Source organism: Drosophila ficusphila, unplaced genomic scaffold, assembly GCF_018152265.1.
Source record: "Drosophila ficusphila isolate 14025-0441.05 unplaced genomic scaffold, ASM1815226v1 contig_106, whole genome shotgun sequence".
NCBI lineage: Eukaryota > Metazoa > Arthropoda > Insecta > Diptera > Drosophilidae > Drosophila > Drosophila ficusphila.
The window spans coordinates 7,396,996-7,419,736 of NW_025063993.1; the positions used below are offsets into that span (position 1 = coordinate 7,396,996).

At 38.6% G+C, this 22,741-nt stretch overlaps 1 protein-coding gene across 3 annotated transcripts; it reads left to right on the forward strand.

Moving 5' to 3' along the window:
- Positions 1 to 586: 586 nt before the first annotated feature.
- Positions 587 to 22,396, forward strand: LOC108093723 (tetraspanin-18). Of its 3 annotated transcripts, none has more exons than XM_017193947.2 (7): positions 587 to 678; positions 1,097 to 1,180; positions 15,853 to 15,970; positions 16,443 to 16,541; positions 17,768 to 17,896; positions 20,677 to 21,036; positions 21,098 to 22,396. In XM_017193947.2, the coding sequence occupies exons 3-7, from the start codon at positions 15,905 to 15,907 to the stop codon at positions 21,245 to 21,247; spliced, it is 804 nt and encodes a 267-aa protein (XP_017049436.1). In that variant the 5' UTR covers positions 587 to 678; positions 1,097 to 1,180; positions 15,853 to 15,904; the 3' UTR covers positions 21,248 to 22,396. The 3 variants fall into 3 exon arrangements, with proteins under 3 accessions (XP_017049436.1, XP_017049425.1, XP_017049447.1); XM_017193936.2 differs by having other exon boundaries at positions 632 to 868; XM_017193958.2 differs by having other exon boundaries at positions 632 to 842.
- Positions 22,397 to 22,741: the final 345 nt, after the last annotated feature.

Sequence of the window (22,741 nt, forward strand, 5' to 3'; positions counted from 1 at the left end):
GAAACTGGGTTCGCAGATAGGCATTTTCGAACTGGGGTCGGAATTTAAGTGGAAAACAGGTGCAGCAGCTTTTCAGGACTTTGCATGAGCAAAGGCTCATGGCTTGGTTCGATCAACTCAACATTAACTTTGAGATTTCAAAAAACTGATTGAATTTTAGAAGATATTTTGACGGATTTATTTCTAATTATAATTGGATATTATTTTCTGCGCAATACCATACAAAAATATGTTTAAATATGATTAAACAGTAGTACAAACCAAATTAAGACGTAATTACCCATTTTTAATGTAACAAGCTTTTTTTAACAATTTTGTGGATAAACAATTTTATATGAGGTTATTGTAAAATATTTATTATTACATAAATTATACAAAAATAAACGACTTTTGGATGACAATGGGTTAAGAAAAGCCCCAAATAATTTGAACTGTCTGGCAACTCCGCAAAGCTCCCAAGTAGACTTTTGGTGCCGCTGTTTGCTGGCGGAGCCGAGCTTTCAGCCGGAGCAACCTGCTCCCCGCGCATGTATGCGTATGCGTGTGTATTGGTGGTGGCTCTGCTGAGGGGCAGTAACAACGAGCGGCAGCAGCAGCCAAAGCAGCAGCAGCTCAAAAGCAAAACGGCTTCAGTTGAAAGGCAAGCTTCCCAGCAGACGGTCGCAGTTACGCAGCAACGTGAGTCTTCGAGCGATTTAAGCCACGATTCGAGTCGAGAATCGAGAGTCGAGAGTTGAGTGCCGAGTGCAGTAGCTATCGTGGTCGGTGCCTGGTGCCTGGTGCCTGGAAGCATCCAAAACACACCCTACGCTCTCTTCGCGGTCCCAGTTTTTAAGCCATCGGTGCGTCTCTATCTGGATTTGGCTGTGTGCGTGATTTTGTGTATAATTTTTTGCGCGCGCTCAATCAAAACAGTGCTGCGTACTCCCCGTTTACTTTACTTTACTTGCCCAGCATCAACAATATTTACCAGCCACAAATAACTAGCTGCCCCAACCAGCCAACCCAGAAAAAAAGAAAAGAAATAAAAAAGTGTTGTGCTTTTTTCCACTCTGCCAAAGTTCTCAAATATTCAAATATTCTGGAATCATTGCAGTTTGATATATCCAGTGGGTCGTAAATCTTCGACGAACCGTAAATTATTAAACAGCTCGCTACGCAGCGTGCTCATATTTTACAGGTAAGTTTTTGCCTTAGTTTTTGGGAGTGCGCATATTTCTCAAAGCGGGGGGCAAAACAGAAAAATATACGAGCGAGTGCTACTGTTCCCAGTGAAAAGCAACCAACCCATCATCCACCACCCACCACCCACCACACAGAACCCACAACCCACGCCCTTGGGCATCCTCCCATCATCCGGGCACAGCCCTCGACCATCCGCTTTGTTGATACGCACACACACTTTTTGCGTCGCTCCCTTTGCCTTCGCCTTTCGCCTTTTGCCGCCCCCTTCCCTTTTGATTGCTGATGCTGCCCCCACTCCGCTCCTGGACTCCCTTTTGCGCTCCTGCTCTCCACGGGTACCGTTGTCTTTTGGGGCCGCTGCCCTGGCATCTGTGCCACTTTTCAATTGCGCGGCCTTTCTTTATGTTTATCACTAATTCTACCTTGCCTCTCCAATCGGGACAGAGAAAAAAAAATTCCAAATTTATCTGTTATTTTTCGATTTGAAAGGATCCTTGTTTTGAATATTCAATTTTAAAATAAATAAAAACAAAATGTTCGTGTCTTGTCTTTAGTACTATACAAGAAGTGTACAAGATTACTGCACACCAAAGCTTACGAAACATCAAAAACGTTTCAAATGCGATAGGTTTTTATTTTTTTTTTTTTGCTTTACATACATAGAAACTTTTTGTTGATTAGGCTTCATGATTTCTTAAAATATTTGTAAAAGGTTTGTATAGAGGAAGTAATACAAGGGTTTTTAAATGTAATTTATAAGAAATAAATAATATTGCTTTTTTTAACTGCAAACTTCGTAAACGTACATTTCAAATATCATTTGTAAGATAATAGTAATCGAATACATTTTGAACGATGGTCAGTATACATGACCTTTTCTAGGAACTCAAACATCTCTTTTATAGGTGTATTACTCAATAAAAGCTGGAAAACAAAAGTAATAAAATCAAAAGAGATATACTTACACTGTAAGCAAATATTTTTCAAAGTGTATCTGCAGTGAAAGGCTCCCTTTTGCAGTTTCCTCTCTATTTCCCTGCCCCTCTCCCGTTCCTTTTGTTGTGGAGTGTGTAAATTTTTGTGCAATTTCTTTTGCTCCACCGCCATTCGCTTTTTGATCTTGAAAACATGCTGGCTCAGAGTTCTCTCCCCTCTGAAAGCAACCTGTCCGCTCCACGAGAGTAGCGAACAAGTTTGTCAGGAAAACCAATAAAGCAAGTAGAATTGCTTATTGGAAATGAGCAAAGAACGAGACGGAGATAATGGGACAGAGAGAGAGGGAGAGCGAAAGAGCAAATCCCACAAAATCTTGTATTTTATATCGCACTAAATGGGGGAATGGGGCTACCAGGCTGATTATGATTACTTACAGAACTGCAGACTCACTTTTATTTCGTTAGTTTATTTTCTTGCCAAATTACCAATTAAATTATTCGAAAAAGTTTACCTCTGCACGGAAATGTGGAAAAAATTATATAAACGTTACGTGACTGTAAATTCATGTTTGATATTAATCTCTTAATCAGTCTGACAACAGTCTGCATATATAGTATTTAACGGGGTGAAAAGAGAACCAATTTATTCCGCTAATATATTAAATTAAATCAAAACCTGAAATTCAGTGTGCAAAATTAATTGCTGATATAAGTTATAAATTGGCAGCAAATAAATATTTGAGAAATTCATTTCAATCTGGCATTTTAACAAAAAATATTTCACAAATTCTGTGGTAATTTGGATGAAAGAGGCCGCAAGCATTGTTGACAGTTTCATAAATATTTAAGTTCTTTTACAATGCCAGATAATAAAATATTTAAAGCTTTTTGAGGTATAGAATGCCAGGGGCAAATGGACAAAAATGCATTTAAATTTGCAATGAGGTAACAATCAAATTAAATTATTTTATTTTGGTAGTTAAAGTTAAGTTTTAAGGAAGAATTCAAATTTAATAAATTTGTCTGTTTTAAATTGTTTAGATCCTGTGTTTAAGTATTTCAGATAAAATCGATGGCAATTTATTTTTAACTTCAAGATGATCGGAAACTGCAAACTCTAAGATATGTTAATCTTCTCTGGGAAGAATTAATGACCTAAGATTTACGATAACTTCTGAGTCTCTGTTTCCCGCAAAAACTTTGACTGCTTTTCCAGCAGTTTTTTTAAAGGACTTTTCTACCATTTTTCATCTTATCATCACACTAAAATCTCCATTGCTTGGGGGTTTGGCAAGGCACCTGCCAATTGGGACTGAGTAATTGGCTTAGATCTGGCTTCCCTAGCTTCCTCTATTTGGCTGGCAAATGGAAAACTAAAAGGGTAACAAATCACAGTAACTAGCTTAAAAATGTGATGAGCTAAAGAGTTGTGTACTTCACGAGGGAGATGCAGCTGCACCTGCAACCGGGTGCAAGAAACTTGGGCAAACATTTGAGAAGGGGATTCCATCTCGGCTCGAATTGAAGGCGTGACAAAACGATTCACAGCACTCCGAAAACCGTTAACCGTGTTTGCCAAGCCAACCCGTTTTGGCCGATGTGCTCGATGTGCGCAGAGAACTTGGTCTAAAGAGTTGGCCAAACTTTCCATTGGGAAATCGCAGGTAGGTGAGCGCACGCTAATGCACAGCCAAAAGGCAATAACTCAATTGGCAAATATCCGCAGCAGTCGCAGAACCATGAAGCTGACTTGCCGAAATGTGCAACATACATAACTCAATTAGTGGAATAAGAGCAGTGTACAAAACAGCAGGTTGTCGAAACGACGCCTCAGCGAGCATGAAATTGGCCAAAGGCCAACAGATTTATCATATACTACACGTAGTATTAAACCCCATTCATATGCTGGATGTGAATATAATATATAGACCATGGCTTTTAGCCCCCAAACTCGATGTTAAACGACTTTTTTACAAGCGCCGTTCCAAGGTGAACGAGCCACCCTGGACAGGCCCGAAACTGGACAGTATCTTTAGCTAAATATCTGTATCTGCATCTGTAAATGTATCTGTATCTGCGACTCCACTAAAATGTATATGCATCGGGTTACGTGTTGCGCATGCGTTGTCTCTGCATATTTTATGGTAATTCGAACTTGATCCACTCGCCGCCTTGGACTTTCACACATGTACAGATGGCTACCACATCCACCACCCTCGAGTGGTGTTCTTCGCCGGTCCGGTGGAATTTCCCATCGACCATCTTGTATTACACACGGACGCTTTCGGTTTGTGGCTCAAATTACTGCCGCAGTGGTGGCAAGTTCATTGCTTCTAGTGGCCAGTGGTAATTAAAATCAACCCAGCCATTCTTCACCCGGCAACACTCCATTCCAGCATTAGATCTCCGCCTCTTTGGCTTAAATTGCCTGCACTTTCAGCGGAAGCACAGGCACCGCAGTGCAAATACTTCAAATGGCTGTCCCACTGTGATTTGCGGCAATTGTCCAGCCATCTGGCCGACCATCCAACCATCCGACCATCCGCCTTGGGCCTGGGATACTTAATAGCCCGGCTGTATCTGCGGCTTTCCGTTCCGATCGATGTCAGTTAGTTTGTCATTGTCTCAATGCAACAATGGTCAATCCCAAACGAAGTCCCTTGCTGGCCATTTCGCAAACGTTTCTATCGGCAATGTAAACTGTCATTGATTTAAGTTAATTAAAAACTTTAAGCCAGCCATCTGGAACTGAACGAAAAGGGGAAACCTAATCGTGTTACACACTCAAAAATAAAGGTAGCTTTATAAGATTTTAAATACTATATACAAGGTTCATAGGTTTGGGTCGCACGGTAATTAGTTTTATTTTTAAAGCTGGCTGTTCGAAAATTTTAAAATTAGTTCATTCACTTGATAGGCCAATATCAGCTTTAAAGTCATGCAATAAATCATGCAACATAAAGTTTTATTTCTGTGTACTTTAAACTAATCCGGGACTTACGAGTTTTTACTCCCTTTACTCTCTCAAAAAAAAGGGAAAACAAAGATTTCTTTTTAAACTCTGACTAAATTAAATTTGCTTCCAACACTAAGATTATTATGTCATGAAAAGCTGTCCATCAAGAGTAAACTTTCTTATGAAAACTTAAAATAAACCACAAGAGAAAATCTCCTTATGTCATTATAAGTTTGCCCTTTAATCATATGGTTAATTCATAATCACCTTTCGAGGCCCTTGGCAATTTTCCCACTGCTATCTCTTTGTACCATTTTCTCATTTTTTATGCCCAGCAGGTGCACATAAGCATTTCCCCGACACATGATTAATGAACCGAAACTAGTAATAACTGCACGCATTGTTCGGGAAGCCAAAAATGAAAAATAAAGCGGATTGTAAAAATGTTTACTTTCGCAAGCCATGAAAATCTCCAGACAGCAAAACTGAATAAAAAAACAGATTGTGACGATTGCGCAATTGGAAATGCGTAACTTTGATTTCTGGGACTTAATTGAGGGAGCAGGGAAAGTAATAAGTAAAGGGGTAATAGCAATTAACGCACTTACCCACTTTAATCGCTGCCCGCCCACCGAACTCGGAAGCCCCCAATCAAGAGACCCATGATGTTTTTATTTGTGTTAACCATTTGTAATTGATTGAAATGTCGACGTGGATCGAGTGTGCGTCTTAAGTTCATTTTGAAATCTTGTTAACTGTTGACTGTTTCGTTTGACTCTTTTCCCAAAAAGAAAACAAAAGTGAAAGTCCAAATATGCAAGGCAACGTGCTGCTGCAACAATGCATATTAATTTTTTTTTTTTTTTTTTTTTTTTTGGCTTTTATTTTTGTGATGGCACGCCTCTGGTCATTTTTTGGAATTTTCTTTGGTTCGCATATGCAAAGAGATTAACGCCGAATAGCGAGTTGGCGATTGTTTAACCATTACTTGGCCCACCCCTTGGCCAAATGCTCATGTTTGGCTACAAAGAAGTACGCAAAGGTTTACCTATGTTTTAGCCTTTAGTTTTGTGTTTTTTTTTAAGCTGATGCAATTGGTCTATTACACAGCATGTGGAAGCGGACAAGTTTTTGGATAAAAAGCACAGCAGGTGGCTAGGCGAATTTGCTTGGGCATTTATTTTGGAGTCTAGAGTAGCGGTTCAGTTTGCTTATTTGGTTAAGTTTTATTCGCCGTAAAATTGGACTAGGCAAACCGATTGCATAAGTTTGTTTGAAGGCCCGAAAGTGGCAGTATGTGGTGTAGCCATAAAATTAAAGTTATTTTATAGGCATATATAAGGCTCCAAAGCATTAAAATATTTAATCTTTATTTATGAAACAAATAAAGAACCAGTTGCAATGAAAACATATCTGCTTTTATGAACTAATGGGACTCTCTGTGAATCGTTTTAATCTTAATATTATGCCTAAAAAAAGTAGAATTCCTGAGACTTCTTCTGCTTTTCATCGCATGCCTAACTTATTACCTTATCTCACAAAAACTATAAAGAATATTCAATCTGATGCATAAATCTTAAATGCAGATTATATCAGCAAAGATGAATGCACCCTTTTCGCTGGCCCCCTGTTCTCACAATCCGGAAAGGTTTACAGGAAGTCCGTCTCTCCGTTATTAGATAAGTTGCACTGTAGCCGTCAGGGTTTGGGATGTGGGGTTGGGGGTCTAAAATTACGAGCGTCATCAAAAAACTTCCCACATAAATTTAGCCAGCTCTGGGTGGGATATCTGCGTACTCTCACCGAGCGATGCGATATTTCATAGTTGCATAGGCGGTGGCGGCACAGGCACTTTGTGAGTGCAACTTTTTTTTGCTGCTGCACTTATTTTTTATTTTTCACTCCCATGCGTTGGGAGTGCAGTAGCATGTGTAGATACTTTTCTGCGGGTAGTCTGCATAGACTGAAATGTGAACCGAACCGAAATGAACTGAGCTGAGCTGAAATGAAACGAAACGATACGAAATGAAATGAAAAACTTGCCCCACAGCCGCAATGAGCAGTGAGCTTTGCTTTGCAACATATCGAATGAGAAGCATTGATTGCACTGCTGCATATTGCCAAATGCCAACAAAATGCGAATCGACTTGGCCGCCACGAAGTTTTTCGGGAAATTATCTTTCCATGTGGCAGGAGGAAGTGCCAAAGGTTGTGAATGTGAAAGTTGAGCCGGTGCTTGGTGCTTGCTGCTTGCTTGGCCAAAGGAGAGGCGGCTTTAGCCGCAAGTTAAGCGCATTGAACTTGGCCCCCAGGGGGTCCGAAAGAAAGTTAAATAACCGACGAAGATCGCACCGAGAGTCAACACACGATCCGCAGTTTTCACACTTAAGTTGGGTTCGCGTGTCCGTGGATGCAACTGTGACTGCAACTTATTTGCCAGATACTTATTTCATTTAAACATATGAAAGGTAATGTGTGAGAGCTGCTGCTGCTGCTGCTCGTTAAAACCCGCAATTTGCGCCCCGTGACTCGAAACGGGCATTATCTAAATCCAAGGGGCACCTTAATGCCCCTGGAATATCTGCTTTACTCCGCTGCCGACGAGCATCTGTTTGGCTTGTCGTCCGCCCACGCGGAAAATTGGGCGCCCGAAAAGGGGTAATGCGGGGTGTCCGCAACTTTAATGGAAATTTATTTGCATCTGTTATGAATTGAAGTGACAGCGGGCGTTGGTTATGCTGAACTCGGTTAGGTTTTGTCTCTCAAATGCAGGAAATTGTCGCTCCACGCCGCACACATGGCGTATGTGTAATCTCTCTATAACAATGGCACATGAACTCTCAATTGGAGAAACAAAAAAAAGGTGCATGTATATGTGGGGAATGTCTCTTAAATGGCACAGATGAAGTGGGATTGTTTAATAAAAACTGGATGAAACAATAGGAAGTCTGGTAAGTGGGGGTTATTGAATAAGATTATCAGTATATTAAAAACTGAAAACAAAAATTTTAATCAAACAGTTCTCAAGCTTTACTTAACCAAACAAAAATATTGTATAATATTTTATTGGGTGATATAGATAGATTTGTTTCATTTTAAATTGTAGGACCATTAAAACAAACAAATGAAATTTTAGTCCCTTCCACTTAAAATTCTCAAAAATCACAGAACCTGGTCCATTCTACAATTCTTGCACCTAATTTATATGCATAGGTTATATAACTTGTCTCCATTATTATTCCAAACTTTTGTGTTTTCCTCCAACTTTGATTTGACTTTGCCGCCTCTTTCTCCGTTTGTTTATCTTTGTCGAAACGCCTCATTATGCTACGCAAACAAAGACCATTTAAAGCATTTCATCAGTTTATTTAATTGATGAAAAGTGAAAAAAACCAGTAATAATAAACATAGTGGGGAGGAGCCAGACAGACAGCGATAAAGGCGAAACATTTGCCAGCTCATTATGGGCTAAATAAATGTAAGTGTGTCAACCTCGTTCAAGCTCTGTAATTCAGACTGACAGCTACAGCTAAAGTAACAGATACAGATACAGATACAGATCCAGATATTGTACATTACTCGTCTTGCAGCTTAACTGGAGCAATGAGAGTAATAAACCAAAAAGCCAGAGACATTGAACAAATTCTGGCTCGGAGCATTTCACTTTTCAGCAAAGAGCCAAGCCAGAAACTGAATAATTAAAAAGAAGAAATTAATAAAGAATCGGAGTGGGTTGCACGGGGGCGGAGAACCTACTCAATTAAGAAAATATATACGAGTAAATATGCAAAGTTTCTTTTCTTTGTCCACAGCGATGGTAATTGGCCCCAAATAGTTTCATATTTCTCCGGCCCCCACTTTGCTATTTACCTTAAAGTAGGTCAGTGTCTGAAATGTTATTCGACGTCTCGCGTTCTTGACAAAAATTTGATGCATAAGCTGAAATATTTGGGTGGGTCAAATAATTTACTCTGAAAGTAAAAAAAAAGATCTTTAATTACGAGTTGTTTGAAATAAAACTCCCTCCGTAGATTTTTATTTCAACGATTTTTTAAATCAACAGTAGATAAAATGTATGTATAGATATATATAGTGTGATAGAATAGAATGGAATGTCTCTATCAAAAGTTGTTTTATCTCAAGAACTGAATAACACAATTTGCATACTATCAGCGTGTTTCCCCTCCCTCAGAAATCTTTGCAAAAGTTATGGGCTTCTAAAGTTCATCAATTTTTTGACATTCTCTGATTAAATCTCTCAGCAAATTGAAGTTTTGACATTTTATCTGGCTAACAGAAAAGTTGTCAAAGCCATTTTCATACCGACTACCACCACCTCACTTTCGTAATCAAATCTAGAGTATAACTTCTGAAAATTTCCTCAACCAACTAGAAATAAATTCACAAAAATGTATCGCATAACTCTGCTAAATGGCCAGACGTGTCTGGGCCTCTCGTGGCCGGTTTGCAGTAGTAGTTGGCTTGTTTCTTTTTGGTGACAACCCGCCGGCCTGGCTACCAGATCTGGGTTCTACACAGAAATAAAAATATAAACAAATACATACCCCATACAAAAGAGAATTATTCAAGAAGGGTTTTCTAATAAATGTAAACTGGTTACTTGAAATGCTTAGAAGAACTCGAATTGAAAAGTCAAATTTCTAAATCTTATAGCATACGTTAAAATAAAAAAATAAAATACCATAATTAAAATATTAAAAACATTAAAGTGTTATGTTTTTATGGACATCAGTTATGGACTCTAAATTGATACCCAAATTGTTCTCAAATGTGGTAGTATTTTTTCCAGTATTGCTGCTGTACTGCTCTCGTAACGAAATGCTGTGGGCGGAGGGCGTGGCCGGGGGGAATTGGGGCTGGGGCGTTGCCATCGGAGCCCGCTCGCTTATGGCACATGGCTTGGTCCAGTGCACATGGCCCAAACGGAGCTGTCAGGTGTTAAATTGGCAAGCCATCAAATGGCAGCAAACATGGCAACAAACATCGCCGAAGCGAAGACCATTGACCTAAAAAAAGAGCGGAGTCAGACAAAGGGGCCCACTCTTCAACTCAAAGACCTTAGACTGGCTCCGGGGTTTTGACTTCGCGTCTCGTGCCCGAGCCCACTAATTATGTCGTATTAACGCACTTCATATGATTATATAAGCAAACTAGCCAAAAACTAACAGCCGGAGTTGAATGACTTTGCGAAGTGAAAAATGAAATTAACAAAACTGAATTTGTGCGACACTCAATTAGCCTTACGTGAGATGCCTTCAAATCGAAAAATGTATTTAATTAGTCATCTTCAAGGTACCATTTTGGCCGGGTCCTGTTGTAAATTCTGGCTCTCCGGCTTTGCCTTTGTGTATATACATATTTTAAAATTTGCCGTCCCAAAAGCTAACCAAGTTACTTGCCCGGCTTTTCTTGTTTTGATTTATATTTGCATTAATTAAGCTACGTTTATAAATAAATTGATTGTGTGGCTCGTGCGGCAGCGAAAAAACATCAAAAGCAAAAACAACAGCGTCAATATTGCGCTATATTTTGCTCAATTAATGGATTTTTATTCCAGTTGGATGAGTTCGGGTTTACAGCTTTTTTTTTTTTAAAGGGGACACAAATTTAGCAATCAACGAAGCGAAAGGAAAAAGGCAAATTGTTGGGCCAGCAATATGCTAAACTTTTTTATTCGAGGAACACCTTTGGGCAAGGTTGCAATAACTTGGTTTAATTAGTTTTTATTCGATTGAAAAATATGATAAGCCAAAAAAAATCGTTAACTTTTCAAAAATAAAAAAGCCATCAAATTAAATATATATTCATTGCCACCATTAAATAATAATTGTTTAAATATAGTGTCTAATTTATGACATTTTATATTTATGTTTATTTATCTAAGAACTATTTTGTTTACAAACGCAAATTTATATAGAACTGCAGTTTTTGGTAATTTATTAAGCTGTTTGGTTATAAAGCAAATGTATATATTTTTTTTTTTTTCAATTTTTATTTACATTCTGTGTTGTGACAATAAGTAAATTTTATGACAATAATTACATAACAGGAATAGCAGATTTCCAGTGAAACCTGCTATTAAGTATACCTTATCGTTTACTTAAATTTGCCTTTCAGGGAGATCAAGAATGAATGAAAGCTTTTGAGTCTTCTATATGTTGTATATTTAAGCATTAAATCATAGATTGATGATTTCAGTGAAGTTCAGCCAACGATGCAATAATTTTATGACCAGCCGTGCATTAAATTTTCTAAGTACATTAAACTCAAAAATAGAAATAGCGGTAGAAAGTGTTAAAGTAATGATTTAGTCGCGAGGCTTAATCAATTATACGAATAATTAAGTTAGGCCCACTATTTATTATGCAGCCAAAGTCGACTTAGGCATTAAACTCCTCTTAGAATAACCATTTATAACTAAGTAGTTCCCACACAGCGAGCCGGCTTCTTGAAATCCACTTTCGTATGCATACTTAAGATCTTAAGGGAGTGGGGGATTGGGGGATTGGTGCGCCACCCACCTGCATTTAAGTACTGTTTGGAGAGTGCGGTGACCCAATTGAGGCTTATTACTCCATAATTTAATTACCCGGCTGGGAGTTTAAGGGGAAAACCGCTGCTCTCAAGACGAAGAACGGAGAACAGAGAGTTTCTCACGCTTTGACAGATAGAAAAGTGGTTTCTGTGCGGTTCTCTGGCACTTTTGGTTTCGAGCTTGATGGGTTCTTTTTTTCCTCGATTGCTATTTCACATTTCCCATCTCCAGAGCCAGCCAGCTAACCAATCAAATCAGTATCGAAGAGCGGGAAAATACTCGAATGGGCAGCGGGCCGCGGAGCAGGGAAACAGAAAGCATTGGCAATAAATAAAATTTCTAAATTCTTGGCAAGCCAACGAACGTGACAAGTGTGAACACACACATGTTTGTGGGAGAGTGCAACTGGGATTGGGGATTGGGGAAATAACATCTCCAGTCCACAAGTTATGGCCAAAAGGTTTTGACAGCATTTTCAGTTCAAGCGCAGCGCTTTTTCTTCTTCTTCCTCTCAACTTTTTTGTTCCCCCGACTCTTTTTTTAATTAATACAAGTTACGACTTTCTTTAACCCATTTTGACGGTGACCTGCAGATGAAAACATTGGCGGGTACAACAAGAAAATCACTTCCAGTCCCACAACTGAGCCCCGCTCGAATTTCCTTTTTGCAATAGAAAACGCTTTAATCACCGTCGCGATGCCGAAAAAATGTGCATTGTTTTGAGAGCTCTCAGCTCCCTAGACTTCCACTTCCACTGCCACTTCCACAGCAGCCGGTACTACAAAACTTTCTACGGATAAAAAACGCTGTACGAGCATGTGCAAGCATTTAATTACGCAAATAATAAACAAAGCTCGAATCCGAATCAAAATCCGAATGCAAGTCAGCTGCGAAGCCCATGAATTTGCTGTGTATTTTGCGGCTTTTCTGTATTTGTTGTTGTATTTCACATTTTATTTGTTGCTGTATTTCACATTTTATACTTGTACAAAAAAAGCTTTAATCGAAATTTGCATCTCTCTTTGTCCACAACGAAAAAATATTATTATTGCCTGGATTAAACAGTTGCTTTTGTCCGCTTATTATTGGTATTTAAATAACCAATTTTATATTCATTTAAAATATTTGTTTTCAAACAAAAAATATTCACTTTTGTTATGTCAACTTAAAATTGGAGAAAAACAGCACTTTTCAAACAGTTTCGGTTTACCTTTGCCAATTTATCGGAATCTTAGAAGAATTTGTCATAAATAAAGGTCGCAAATTCACCTTCACCGAAGTTGAAAATTTAGACAATAAAACAATTTTTTATAAATAGAAGCCGGAAGGAAGGGTTAAATTAAACTTCGTCCTAAAAATAAAGAATCTTATTCATATAGGTTTGATTTAAATATAATTTTTTCCTCATCTAATATTTGAGTTGGTTGCGTACACAAAGTATCTTAAGCAGATCTGCATACTTAATATTTGAGTTAGAGGGAATGATGATGCTGAGCTGGCTGAATTTTTACCAATATTTTGCATGGCCCCCTTCAAAGTTAATTACAAGATTTAGCCCCTTCGTGTGTGTGGGCGTGGTGTGTGTGTGTGTGTGGGTGAATTAGCCATGCAGCCACGTAAGAGTGTGTGTGCTAATGGCAAGCTTTTGAATTTTGTATGGGCTCATGGCATCGGAAACCAGAAAGGAGAAACCAGCAGCGGCGGCTTAGTGGGTGGCTGCTGGAGCTTTTCCGATTTCCCACCTAACCGGAGCATTAATTAAAGCTCAGAGAGTCGATCTGTAGAGTTAATTAATAGATAAGGGTAAAGGTTGAAACGTTCTCTGATAAAACAAGAATCGAGTTTGCAAAGAGGGAGAGATAAAAGGGGTGACGCTTTTATTTAATGTAACAAAAATAATAAAACTTAAAAGTGAGTTTGGCCATCTATTTTTGAGTGCTTCAATGTTTATTTTATTATTGTAACATTTTTGAAAGCTTTGTGTTTGTTTTGCTTTCAACCAATCCGGTATGCAAATCCCCTGGGATAATATTCAAATTAGAATGCAAATAAAAATCGTTTTTAATACTTTATCTCTCAGTTAAAGCCTCTCGCAGACAAATGACTTGAGCGTCAATATTGGTAAACAATGGCTTGTATTTGCCTAAGCTCATATTATAAATTCAATGTCACATCCATTAAACATAGTATGCACATCCGTTAGGCAGTCATTTGCATGCGCTATCAGTAGAAAATTTAAACTAATTTAAAGCCAGAACTTCGGTTGTCGAAAACAATGGAAAAGCAATTAAAAATTTGTGATAAACTTTTGTTGCGTTGAAGGGTTCTGCGGGGGGATGAAGGGGCAAAAGTGGGGGTTGTGGCGCCCACAGAATCTCAGCTTATGTGTATGTATGTATATATATGTATGTATGTATGTATATGTAGGCCCCTAGAGCATTTTGCATTCAAGTACCTTATGCACTCAGTTTCTCTTTGGGTTAAAATTTATGGTCGAAATGTTAGCATTTTTATGCATTTTTAAAATAAAATGGCTTTTCAAAATGTTAAGCTTCATACCAAATTGTGCACTTACTGGGGTGAAAATAAAATTCTATAAAAAGGATACAAATTAAAGACAGTTTTAAAATGTTTTCAACAATTTATACTTTAAGTAATATTTTAGCAACAAATTTAAAGAACTTAAAAATTCAGACAAAAGTTAATAAATGTGTTACTTCATTTTAAATATCATAGAAAATGAATTCCCAAATATACCTGTGTTATTCTTTCGACCGCAGCTGTGTGCGTATACAATTACATTTTGGCCAAAACATCATTAGGGCTGCAACGGGGAGTAGGTGAGGGATGGGGGACGGGGGAGTGCTTTTACCGGGCTCAAAGGGACCAGCAAAAGAATGAGAACAGAAATGTTGGCAAGGAAAATGTTTGCCCGTCTCCGCGACTTGGCAACAGAACAGCATCGAAAAAAGCCGAGGCAAAAGCAGAGGGCTTAGCTCCGCCGCTGCCGAGTGCTCTACTTTTCCAACTTCAATAGCTCGTGACATTGTTTGTGTATGTGTATGTATGTATATGGTATGTGTGTGTGTATATATATTTACCCAAATAACAACGCGCACATGTAGAGAACTGAGAACTTGGCTCAAACCAGATGCCAACAACAGCAGCAGCAGCGGCAGCATCTGAAAAGAAAAGTGCTAAGCGTGGTGAACTGAAAGGGGGAAAGCGGAAAAGCGGCGGGGAAGCTGTTCTACTGCTAATGAGAAAGTTTACGTGGAACGAGATGCTGGAAATTGAGATCCCCGCCGACTCAATGAATTAATGAATGAACGAAAGCTTGTAATTTACTTAAACAATTTTTTAGTTGCTCTAGGAAGTAACGTATCTCTTTATCTGATGACAGCAGGCGGTGTTTCAGCTACACTAAAGCCGTAATTAATTTAGATTTAAATCGCATTTACGGCTTGTTAGCGAACTTGTTTAAATACTTATACGTACATATAGAAACTATTAGAATGTATTTACTTAAAAAAGAGAGAGTGGCCTTAACGTCTTAAATCAACTAAATTTTTAATTACTTCAAATTTAAATCGAATAAATGGTTTCAAGGCAAAACTTAAAGATAATCGGTCTGTTTTTGCACATTTAAGATTGACTTTCAACCTCATAAATACTTACTTACTTATATTTAAATTAAAACATTTTTCTTCATACTGAAAATATCAATCAACTCTAAAAATCATACAGAAATTTTTACACTTTATGTACTCCAAGTCTTTTAAGATCAAGTTCAAGTATTTATTTGAAATATTCCATTTTACACTTTTACTTTGTCAATTTACATGTTCTTTAATATTTTTGGGTACTAAAAATGGTGCTTTCTCTTTATCTGGAAATATTTCCTACCGAAGCCATTCTCTAATTTTTAAGGGCCAGCTTTACATGTTAATTTGTTGGGCACGAGGCACGTACAAACATGGCCGATAAGAAATGCAACTTGGCCAGAAATACTTTTCTTGTTTGTTTACACTTCTTGGTATTTTCGTTATTATGTCGTTTTTTTTTTTTTGTGCTGTGACACTTTCTTTTTGTGTGCTTGTGCCCAGTCGAGTGTGCGGCACTTAACATGAAATTAAGTAAATTAAGTAAAAATATTTTTATTCAATTAGAAACCTCAGTGGCGGAGTACTAAACATGGAATTTCTCTTTGTCATTGCAGTTGAGAGAGCTCCGAGGAGGAAAACAGCCCCAAGATTTCGAAAACAACGAAAATGGTCTTCGACTGCGGAGTCTGGTGTGCAAAGTATTTGCTTTGCATATTCAATTTTATATTTTTCGTAAGTATGAAGTAATGCCAGGTGATGTGTGGGCCATTGTGATTTATTCACCGGGTGCACATGGGTAACGCACCTATCTCTGCGTTCATGTCATACCAACAACTTCGACATCGACATCAACTATAACATCCATCCCATCAAATTCCATTGCAACTCAATCAAGCAAATCTCTGCGCATGCGCGCTGCTGTGGTGCTTTTTTCCCGCATTTTCAGCTCGGCGGCGGCGGTTCATTGACTTTCCGCCACTTCATCATTATCATCTTGATTGCCAAACATCATCATCGTCGACGTTTTCAAATGCAATCAACATGGGCAGGCAACGTCATAATAACAACAATCATCAAACTGCGTTTGCATGTCCAGCTGGGTGGGGGGAATTGTGTTTTATGCTTTATGTTTCACTGTAAAGCACATAAATGTACACACATATTTATGTATATTTTTCTTGTTTTATGTTTGTTTCTTTCACAGGTGCTAGGCACAATTATATTCGGCATCGGACTTTGGCTGGCCGTGGACAAGCACTCGCTGATTGCTCTCCTCAAGTTGGTCGAGAGCGAGCGCATCGAGGTAAGACCAATATCCCCATCTCCCCATCCATACCCATGGAAATCCCAGTGGCCGCCCAACTCCGGGTGAAAGTGTTGCCGCGGAAACACCCCCTTGAAGTTGCCCCCAAGAAACCGCTGCATTCCACCCAATTATAACGCAATTTATACGTATACGCAACCCATCGAAGTGTGTAATTCACATATCGAAATCGTAGTGAATCAACCCCGAAAAATAGATCACGTGCAGGTGCTCCAACTGGAGGTACAATTATTAAAATAAAACTATAATTATAGAATAAACATGTAGTTCGGTGGGGAATCGGTGGGAGTGGGGCACAAAAACGCTAATCAAAGTGCACGATGCATTGTGTTGACACACTGGCCAACAATAGGGGAAGGTTTTTCATATTACTCTAATTGGGTTGGAATAGTAAACCCCACTCTATATAAGGCAGTAAGGGGAAAAATTGAACTGGAAATAATGGAAACTAATAATATAAAACGTTTTGAAGGCGGAACTTTACTTTCCTTTGTTCTGATGTGTCAGTAAAATCGATAGTTTGTTGAAATTAGAGATTAGATTTACTAAATCATTTCAAATGAAAAATGAAAAACCATTCTGTAAATGTATGCAATTTAAGATAATTTTGTTTTGCTGAAATTTCCGCATTATATGTCATGTTGTCCCTTGCAAAACTTTCGAAAATTTACAAATCGTGGGATAAGAGGTTCCGCCCATTCTCGGGGGACAATTCACACAAATAAACTTTTTCAACTAATCTGCAACTATGACAAATTCCATCAAAAGTTGCATGTTCAGCGTTAACTAAAGTTGGTGTGCAGCCAGCCCCCATTTGCCATCTGAATAAAGGTAAAGGGTTTTTCGCTTTGGCAAAACAAACGAAAAGTGCATGTCCACACGGCAACTAATTGAGGGGTCACCTAGGATAAACACGGAGCAACTAATTGAGAAGGTTTAGCAGGAACTCTCCGCTGATGAAAAATGCCCCAGGTTGTTGGTCAATGAACCTGCAGCAGTAGTTTCCAAGCATATTTCAGAAATTATATAGACTAATTTACCTACAATTGAAGAAAATATGCGTATAATTCAATTACACGAATGAGGAAGAAGACAATTTTTGGCCAGTTCAAAGTTTAATTACGTATACGCAGTGGAGGCATCATCCGCAATTACTCTCACATTTGCTGACCATTTGTTTCCATTCCCTTTGTCTCTCGTTGTAGCAATTTACACAGCCGCAGGTCATAGAGCAGCTGGCCTATGTTCTGCTCGTCATCGGAGCCGTCATGTTCTTCATGAGCTTCTTGGGCTATCTGGGAGCTATGCGCGAATCCCGCTGTCTGCTGTCGACGGTAAGTGAACAAATCGAATATGGGTTACAGGTCTGCCCCCGGACAGTCCGACTCGAAACTGAAAGTCATCTACAGCTCTCGTTAAGGGCAATCAGTGATTTTTCGTGGGTTAGCCTTTTAAATAATCATAATTGAAAAATATGTTGCGAACTCAAGACTGTCGGTGGACTAATAAAATCATTAAGCCAGCTCAGGTTGAAAAAACTTAAGAACTTAACGCAGGCAGTTTTAAGCTGATTAAGATTCCTATGGTTAAAGACTTAATTGCCTGCACACTATCTGTTCCAATGAATAAACAACGTTTATTATTATTATTATTATTATTATTATTAAAAACTCGAATTTTTTTAAAGGCTTCCGTATTTTTTTTTTGAATAGAATGAGCTTAATAGTGTACAAACTTAATTTAAGTAAGTTTACATTATTATTTACATCTTCTGACTTTTGAACTATTAAAACTACAACTGAAAGCCGCAACTTAATCAATTTAAAAAAAATATAATAATACAACAATAATTTCTTTGGGAAAACTTATTTGCTTTCCATTACCGAGACGCATTGTCGCAAATTTGCATTTCCCCCGCCCAATCAATGAATCCAATCAGAGTTTTACGAGCTTGCCCCATCGGAAACATTGTAATGGATGACAGACAGCCACCGAAGATGCACAGGGACTCAGACTTTGAGTTGGGTGATTGCCAAGCTTTTGTTTACACATTTCACCGAAAAACGACTTTGCCACTGAAGAGGATTTCCATTTGACTTTGACTCTTGGCTGGAAAGCCCCCGACGAAGGCACTCGAGAGAAAGTTGTACCTGGCTGGGTATTTCTATGGGTAAATTATCGTATATATAGTGGATACATCCATATCGTGAGGCCGGGCGTGTTTGAACGATTGGTTAAGCGGTGGCCCCCATTGGCAAGCCCTTCACTTGGCCCTGTCGTCTGTTTGTATTGGTCTGTGAGCGGAATTGTAATTTCTCTGGACTGCTCGACTAGAAGATAATTTACATTTACGTACATTTGCAGTAAGTGGACAAAAGGGGGACTTTCCATGCTCGAGAGTGTTCACTCGGGTCGATTGTGGTAATTAATAAACGCTTTTATCGCACTCACCTGCATTATTTACCCCAGACGCACCCACATTTCTGGGCTTGGCCAGTTTAATTGCAGCGACAAACAGGTGAATTTAATTTACCTTAGCCAGAAGTGCTGAAGAATCGAGTGGGGGGAAGAGGGGGAGGAAGGGGGATGGGGGAAGGGCTTTGCGCATGCGCAGCGGTGCCGAACACGCGACCTGCATGCGACCCTCTTGGGTTTTGCACTTAAATTAGCCAAGGCCGTTCGGTTAACGCATCTGAAGGCCGCCAGCCAAACTCTTGGCATGGCTAACATGTCTTAGCATTGATTTTTTTAAGACGGCAATTTTTTTTCGTAAGCAAAAGACTACAAGCACACGCGTACCTAAACGCTTTCAAATCGCTACACTACACTTGGCATGCAAACAAAGTGAAGCTGCTCTCAATAGGCCGCAATTTGGTCGGATTGCATGTGTATCTGACAGATACATTTGCAGGGGGGAGGGGGCTACCAACGCCCACGATGGCTGAAATGAAACGCTGCCAGGCGTAACAGCCGCAACACAACCAGCTAAAACCGAGCATATCAGAGCATCGTATCAGGGCAACAACCACAACACGACAACCTCAGCGACAACATTAGGCAGGCACTCAGAAAAAAAGTTTAATGAGCCTAATAATAAGAAATATACTCACTCCTATTTACCAAGCAAGTTTAGAGTGAAATCAATTTTATATAACAATACGATTACGAAATTACTAAATTTATTGCAATTAAAAAAGCTACAGGGTTACTATACTATTTTTTGTTGGCCTAAGAACTATAGACTTAAAATATCATTTAAAAGTTACAAAAATTTTATGAAGTCTAGAATAACTTTGCATACGTCATAATACTTAACTTGGGATAAACGGTAGATTAAACAATAAATATTTTATAGTAAAAATATGAAGTTATTCTTTTCTTTCTCTGCATTACTCAACCAGAATAGTAGAATGAAAAGCCGCAAGAGCTTTTTCGAAACATGCAACAAAACATTGAGAAATGACCTTCAGCATTTACGCTGCATGCTGCGACCTCCTCCGGCCATCCGCCAATCCGGCCAACCGCCCATCCGCCCATTCGCCGTTTTAGCCACATTTCTATATACATATATGTATCTGTATCTGTATCTATCCGTGGCATTTCGCGAATGTGTGTGTGCTTAGGCCAAACTCACCACCAGCGGCAGGCCGGCAAATGCTGCACATTTGGCTCAGGGTCAAATGGCTAGATTTTTCTGCACGGCTCACAAAGTGGCCAACAAATTGGGTCAACCGCGAGCACATTATAAATAAACCAGACATCCGTAACATAAAATCACTGAATAAATGTATTGCATAATAATAAATTCTCACGCCTTTAAATGTTAATTATTTATTACTAGCTTTAAATTTAGTGGGTAGGGTCTAAGTCACTTAAGTTTTAATTTAGAACAAATTTAAAGTACACAGATAAATAGTTTTAAAGTTATAAAACTATTGTTTTATAAATTACCAGTAAATGTCTTTTATATATAAAATATATAATTTGTATTATGGATTCTTTTTATATATATTACTTTATGTATTATTTATGAAGTTATAAATACAGCTTTCATTAGAATTTAACTAACCAAATGGTGATTTTAATAAATATATTTTCTTATATTCTTTTGCAGTATGGAACCTTCTTAATCCTTCTTTTGGTGGCTGAGATTGTGGCCGGAGGACTGGCCGCCTTTTACAAGGACAAAGTGCGTGCAGAGAGCAAAAACTTCTTGCAGACGACCATCACCAGCTATTCGCTGGGCGAAAATGTGGACGCCACTTCGCTGATGTGGAACCAACTGATGGGCAACTTCGGGTGCTGTGGCATCAATGACTACCGCGACTTTGAGGCATCGCCGGCGTGGGTGAGTGGCAAGGGTAACCGCACCATTCCGGAGGCCTGCTGCATCCTCAAGGATGTGGCCAAGTTGGTGCCACGCGACGAGGACTGTGTAACCAATCCCAGCGATAGCAACAGTTTCTACAAGAAGGTAGGAGCAGAATAACCTTAAAACATTATGAAATCTAAATTATATTTGAATATTTTTTTAGGGCTGTTATGAGGCCTTCACCGAGTGGCTGATTGCACAACGCGAACTGATCATCGTGGCCATTGTGGTGGGAATTGTGCACCTGGTCCTCATCATTCTAGCCTTCGCCCTGTGCAAGGCCTTTGCCAAATACAACGACATGCGTCTGTAAATCGCTGAGGACGAGGACAGCGGATGTTGTGACAGTTTTCAGAGTTAGCAAAGTAGACGTAGGAACGAGAGCCAAAACAGCAGGACAGTGAAGAGCGACGATCCCTCCTAGAATTCCCCCAACAAAAAAAAAAAAAAACATACAACAACCAACGCCCTACCGAACACCGCGACGTGCTCAATGGATAAAAAATTAAAGTAAAAAGAAATTCTGCATTTGCCGCATGGAACGGGAAGAAGATGACACTTACACACAGTTTAATACAGCTATACTCTAACGATAAGCTAAGATCATAGCCAGCATAATCCATTTACCGATAATATTCAAGAATATCTTACAAGAAATGTTGCTCAATGTTTTGCCAGCAAACGGATGAATGGTTGGAATGAGAATCGGGAAGGTTTTACGAATGAAACTCACACTTGGAATATATTTATTTGTAAATCTGTTTTGATAGCAGTTTTTAGTTGTTAAGTAGTAAACTACAATATGCGTAGTATTGTAACTATTTTTCTTAGTCTTTTACGATTTTGTTATGCAAACACAATGCATTCGAAAACCACTCAAAAACATCACAGAAACCACATAAGATAACAAACAAATTTTTGAGATTGAGCGAACCATGAAATCAATTTTGAAAGATAACTTTTAACGAGGCATGAGTTTGGATGCCGCAAAAAAGCATAAAATACAAGCAAAGTAATATACAAATATCGATTGGGAAAATGATAAACAATGAAATGGCATTGACATTGAACTAGTATGTGTATTAGTTGGTAAGTCTCTAAGTTTAAGTTGTAACTTTAGTTGTTTTTGCTATGGCTATCTTCGAGTTTTTAACTACATATGCCGGGGCACGAAGTGTCGTGTTCCTGGCTCTTTTGTTAAAAATGAATGTTGTACATTTTTGAATTCTATATATACATATATAACTATTATTAATGCATATTATATACACGTATGTCTGTAGTTTACTTAATGTACTTTTTGGAAACAGCGCAATGGAAAGCCGTAAATCGAAAGCATAAACGAAAAAAACACACAAAACCGATAAATCCCCCATGAACGCGAGGCAAAAACCCCATTTAATGATGTACATTTCTGAACGTGAATGAAAAAGTAATTAAAATAAAGAAAATTTAAATCAAATTAAAAGGTCTTTAAGTTTGGGAAGGCCAAGCTTTTTCCGGTTTCTGTAGCAGTCAGCTTTTTGTGGGGAACAGAAATTGGTGTGCCAAAGAAAAAACGTTAACAGTTACCTATGTTAACTCAATGTTAAAATGAGCTTGAAAGCTCAATTATAACAGATGCCAAATCAAAATCAAACACTTTTGTGCTAGCAATTTGCTATCATTTATTTATGAAAAACATTTAAATATATATGTTGTAGCTAAAATGATTTACTTAGTTGTGTAGCCTGGAAAAACAACCGTGTAAATGATATTTCTTAGTTGTTGTATAAATTGGAACCCAAGGGAATAGTTTTGTTCTCAT

Coding starts and splice junctions, on each gene's coding strand:
- LOC108093723 (XM_017193947.2), top strand. CDS start 15,905: ATGGTCTTCGACTGCGGAGTCTGGTGTGCAAAGTATTTGCTTTGCATA. Junction 16,542..17,767: donor TCGAGAGCGAGCGCATCGAG/GTAAGACCAATA, acceptor CTCTCGTTGTAG/CAATTTACACAGCCGCAGGT. Junction 21,037..21,097: donor GCAACAGTTTCTACAAGAAG/GTAGGAGCAGAA, acceptor ATATTTTTTTAG/GGCTGTTATGAGGCCTTCAC.